At 60.0% G+C, this 5,289-nt stretch overlaps 1 protein-coding gene across 1 annotated transcript; it reads right to left on the minus strand.

Annotated features, from left to right (window-relative positions):
- Nucleotides 1-358: 358 nt before the first annotated feature.
- Nucleotides 359-5,218, minus strand: HSF4 (heat shock transcription factor 4). The gene is made up of 13 exons (XM_006769840.2): nucleotides 5,185-5,218; nucleotides 4,615-4,740; nucleotides 4,451-4,503; nucleotides 4,228-4,352; nucleotides 3,853-3,928; nucleotides 3,651-3,715; nucleotides 3,074-3,176; nucleotides 2,704-2,831; nucleotides 2,353-2,580; nucleotides 1,265-1,370; nucleotides 1,127-1,192; nucleotides 929-998; nucleotides 359-669 (listed from the first exon to the last, which is right to left on the minus strand). The coding sequence occupies exons 1-13, from the start codon at nucleotides 5,216-5,218 to the stop codon at nucleotides 515-517; spliced, it is 1,335 nt and encodes a 444-aa protein (XP_006769903.1). The 3' UTR covers nucleotides 359-514.
- Nucleotides 5,219-5,289: the final 71 nt, after the last annotated feature.

Consider the following 5,289-nt stretch of genomic DNA (forward strand, 5'->3'; position numbering starts at 1 on the left):
GCGCCCACTGTGGGCTTGGCAATGCCCAGGCGCTTCGCCCCCATCTTCTCATGGACCCTCTCTACCGACCACAGAGGAGGCTCAGAGAAGGGGACCCGCTGACCCAGGACCCCAGAGCGGATTCGTTGCGGAGCTGGGTGTGGCCACAAAGCCCCCCCTCCCGGAGGTTGCAGTGGGTCTGGGCCGGAGGATCCAGGCCCAAGCAGGGGAGCGAGGAGCAGGATGCCCGGGCATTCCCCTCTCCAGGAGTGAGTTTCTCCATTAAAGCTCTGGGACCTGGACGCTTCTACGAACGCAAAATCGCCCCTCCTCCCCCAAGGCCTCTGTGCTCCCTGGTCGGTAGAGAAGAGACCAGAAACACAGAAAACAACGGGGTTTATGTGCATAACTTGGAACTGTAGTGGAAGGGGGCCTCCGAGCAGCAGGGTCTTCGCTCAGCCTCCGCCAGGGGGACAGGAAGGCGAGAAAGGCCTGAGGCTGCAGCCCTCAGCCAGGCTGGCTTCAGACGAGAGTCTCAGGGGGAGGGATCAGCCCCGGGACCCAGGTGGGAGGCCCGGCTCGCAGGGAGGGGGCTCTGAATGGTTACAGCTCCAGGCAGGCTGAGAGCGGGGCCTCCCACAGCCGCCGGGACGTCCAGCAGGAGTGATGTCCGAAGAGTGGAGTCCGTCCCTAGGCGGAGGGGGACAGTGCTCAGCAGGGAAGGGGAGCCTCGCCCATCTTGCCCTCTAGTCAGCTGGGATGAAACTTCCATTCTCAACCTCCCCACTCTCACCCAGTGGTAAGGGGATGGGTGACATAAGCAGCTCTCTAGGGGGCAGCCTAAACTCTCAAGGGGTGTCCCCCAAACACAAACTGCCCAGCCCACCCAATCATGGTAGTGCTGGTCAACCAGGGCCTCCCCCAGGTCCTGGGTCACCACCATCATTACCTGGGCCTGGAGAATTTAACCCCCTGACGGCCAGTTCAGCCTCACCCTTCTCTGGAACCAGGGGCTGCATCTGCATGGGAGAACCCCACAGAAGCAGCTGGGGAAAGGAGCTAGGGCTCTGGCTGACAGAACAGCCATGGACTGAATGAAGGGCTTAGCCCAGCAACTCCCAAACCCCTGCCCTCTGCCCCATCTTACCAGGGACAGCTCCATGTCCAAGTCCATCAGGGTCCATTCCCGCCCTTGGAGGCTGGGGCCCAGCACCTGGGGGAGCTCTGGGTCAATGGTGCCCCTCCCAGGTTGCACAGCCCTGTGTCCTGCTGCAGGCGTACTCACATCCAGGGGCCCTGCAGGCTCCACACTTTCAGGGAGGGCCCGAAGTAGCACTGAAGGCAGCAGACTCTCTGGGCTCTGGCCCCCGCTTTCCAGGCCCAGAGGCCCCCTGTTCACAGAGAACTGCTGTTGGCCTGCAGTACCACTCCCCCTCCAGTTAGGTTCTAAAGGAACCTGGATACATCGGGGTCTAAATCTGACAATATCTAGAAAGTGGTAGGAGAGGACCCCTCACAGAGGGGCACATAAGAGTGTCTGCCTCCGCCGAAACCGGTTTGGCTCAGTGGATAGAGCGTCGGCCTGCGGACTGGACTGAAAGGTCCCAGGTTCGATTCCGGTTATAAGGGCATGTACCTGGGTTGCGGGCACATCCCCAGTGGGGAGTGTGCAGGAGGCAGCTGGTCGATGTTTCTCTTTCATCGATGTTTCTAACTATCTCTCTCCCTTCCTCTCTGTAAAAAGTCAATAAAAATATATTTTTTAAAAAGAGTGTCTGCCTCCTACCTTTGGCCTGAGGACTGGGTTGTAGAGCTGGGGTCTTGGGATGTGTCCCCTCCCTATGCAATGGCCAATGCCAGTGGTTTTAAATTGTGTGTTTTACAATCTTTACAACCACTCAATGGACTCGTTAAAATGCAGGTACCCGAGCCCTACCACAGAGATGTTTCCACTTTCCAGGACCTCTGATGCTGGTACTCTTACCATTATTATTTTAATCCTCACCCAAGGATAGTTTTCCATTGATTTTTAGAGACAGTGGAAGAGAAAGGGAAAGACAGAGAGAAATATCACCCTGATCAGGGCCTGGGCCCGGGAGGAGCCTGCAACCGACGTACATGCCCTTGACGGGAATCAAATCCCGGACCTTTCAGTCCACAGGCCGCTCCATCCCCTGAGCCAGACCGGCTAGGGCCTGATGCTGGTACTCTTTAGAGCAGCTCTGAGAAATCAGGACATCTCACAGTACCCAACATCCTCCTCAGCCACCAGGGGGCAGACAAGGCTGGGAAGTCACAGGGGCCTAGTTAGTGCTGGTCTACCTGCCAAAGTGGCCCAGGAGGAACACAGTCAAGAATAGGTTCTCTGCTCACCTGTCAGGTACCTCCCTGGGCCCTCTTGGTTCAGGCTGTTGGGCACTCCTGGGCCCCTCAGGGCGGAAGCTCCCTTTTCCTTCCAGGATGGCCTGCACCATAGCCACAGGCAGTGGTGGTGGGGCTGTCACACAGAATCCACACTCGTTTGGGGCCAGAGCCTGCCCAGCCAGGCCGTCCACTCCTGGGCTGGCTGGCTCTTCTTTGAGCAATGCCTGGCTGTTCTCCCTGAACCAGAGAAAAGCTTCAACCAGACCTGGCACTGACCTCTCCCCTACCCGACAGCCATCTGGACTGCCAGGCTCCCCCCTACAGGCTGCCCAGAGGACAGCCCCTGTCTGTTTCTCCTACCTCCTGCCACCACTGGAGGGAAGAAGCCTGGTCCCTTCAGGGGCTGGAGAATCTTCCGGGATGTCAGAGATGGTGGGTCCCCTGGCCCTGTGAGGAATGCTGAGGCCCAAGGTGGTCTCTGGGAGGGGCTGTAAGTAGATGAGGCCTAACCCTTCACCTCAAGCCACAGGGTAATCCAGACCCAGTTAGTACCCACAAGGACCAGGTCTAAGGGGTTAGATTTGCAGCCCATGCTGGGGAGTCTGGTCTGGGGATGGGGGTGAGGCTGACCTCCATCTTCTCTTTTTTGGGGGGAGAGGCAGAGGGAAAAGGAATAGGTTCTCCATAAGCCCAGCTGTGCCCTAGGGAAGGAAGGAGAAACAAAACCTACCGACTGGATAAAGTAGGGGTCCTGCAGGAGGGCACCAGGTAGGGGGCAGGCACTGAATTTGGCCGGTGTTGGGCATGAGCTCCCCTCATCCAGCATCAGGGACCTGTGCAGGTGGCAGGATACAGATTTCAGCTCATGCCCCACAGTCTGTACCACCTCCCTCCCACAGGCCCCAGCAGCCAAGTCAGCAGAGCTGAGGCCTGTTGCCAGGGCATCAGTCACATGCTGAAGGCAGAAGGGGCTCCCCCCAGAGATGGGGGACCTTTGGGGGTAGAACCCCAGACCCTCTGATGTTGGGATGCTTTGGGGGACAGGGGAAGGGGCTGCTGGGATGGAAATTTGGCGATAAGGTCCTAGAACTGAGGGATCTGAGAGTTGGGTTTTGGTGGTGAAGTTGGGGGGTGAGGGGGAAAGTCCTACAAGGGGGGGTCCTGCGGAGATGGCCTTGGGGGGAGGAAGACTGGTATAGAGGGAGAGGGATAAGGACTCCGGAGGAAGGGGTTTCTGGAGGAGGAGGCAGGGAAGGTGTGGATGCGGGGCGGGGGGGCAGGTGAGTGTCTCTAGCTTTCTCACTCACAGCTTTCTCTTAGCTCCTGTGCTGCTGGACCCAGCCTGAAGTGGCCCAAAGAGACACTGGATCAGCTGAAGAGGAACAAAGGGTTCATTCACCCTTTGGACCTTGCCCCCAGCCTAACAGGGCACTTTCAGGTGGGGTACAGGACTGGCAGAGGGCAGATTGGGGAGTGGGAGAGGGAGTCAGTCTGTGGGGGAGAGGATACCTTGCCAACGACCCGGTGCTGCTGGCCCTGGCTCTGCCGCAGAGTCACCACCTCCCTCCACAAGATCTCATTTTGCCTGGGAGAGGGGGTGGGAAGGGGCTGAGGCATCTGAGAGTTGTCCCAGTCACCACTCCCCGCAGACTGGCAAGTCCCAGCTCGCAACCACCCGGATGATCATCATCCACAGAGAACAGAGTTCCACAGCCCGGCCCATTTTGTCTGGATGAAGGCGCCAAGACCCGAGAGAGGAAGGCTGCCCAGAACTTCAGTATCCTCTCACCCAGACTCGCCGCTCCCCTACCCCTTTCCCAACCTCCTCTGCGCCACGGACCTCCCTCTCCCCCAGCTCCCTGCCCCGCCTCCCCCACCCCGTACTGCCTGAGCTCCCGCAGCCGCGCCTCAGTGCTCTCCTGCGCTCCCCGAAAAGCTTGCACCTCGCCCAGCAGCCGGCCCAGGTCCTCGGGGCGCCAGCGGCCATCGTCATTGCGCAGCGCAGGCGCCTGCAGGCGGGAGGCACGGTGGGGCCTGAGTCACAGGAAACTGGGCAGCCGACCCAGCACCTCCACCCGGGCTCGCTGGTCCCTGCAGGCTGCCCCACCTTGCGCCGCACGCGGTCCAGTAGTTGCTCCCGGCCGCGCACGAAGCTCAATGCTCACCACCTTCCGGAACCCGTCTGCGGGGTGCGGCGTGGAGCCGTAAATGGCCCCATCCCCTCGCACCAAGTCACCCACCGCCAATTCCGGCCAGGACCTAGGGACTCACACATATTGAGTTGCCGAACAAAGCTCGCCATGTTGCTGTGCTTGAAGTACTGGGGCAGCACTTCCTTGGCGAAGCGGCTCTGGTCGTTGACGAGGAAACTGGTCCCGCTCTGCGGAGAACGCCGCCCTCCCGCCGAGACCGGAGGACAACGTGAGTGGTGCCCGTCCAGGGCCAGGCGCGCGCGGACACACACACACACACACACACACACACACACACGCACGCTCCGGGACCCTGTTCCTCAGGAACCAGGGATGAGGCCAGGCTAGAACCAGTTCCGAGGCCCAGCCTGGGGTGATCACAGTGAATCCCTAGCCCAGCTGGACCCCGACTCCGACCCAGGTTCTCAGAAAGGAGCTGCAGAGGCCAGACCTGGGTTCCAGCCCCACAAGTGGGGGGGCGGGTGCCAGACCCGTGATGCGACTCTGAACTAGAATCAGACCCAGCCCTTCTCTTCTGGCCTCTGTTTTCCGATCTGTCTGATGGGTTGGTGTGGGAACTAAATGACCATAAAGAACCTTTAAGTTTCCAGAAGGCTCCTTCTCTTTCCTCGCCCACAGGTCACCTCACCTCTATCTCGCACACCCCCTCCAAGATAAACCATCCTGGACCGCTGAACCGAGGAGCCCACGGCCGGCCCGGCGGGGGCGGGGCGGGAGAGGATGCTCTCTGACT

This window comes from Myotis davidii, unplaced genomic scaffold (genome assembly GCF_000327345.1).
Source record: "Myotis davidii unplaced genomic scaffold, ASM32734v1 scaffold243, whole genome shotgun sequence".
NCBI classification, from domain to species: domain Eukaryota; kingdom Metazoa; phylum Chordata; class Mammalia; order Chiroptera; family Vespertilionidae; genus Myotis; species Myotis davidii.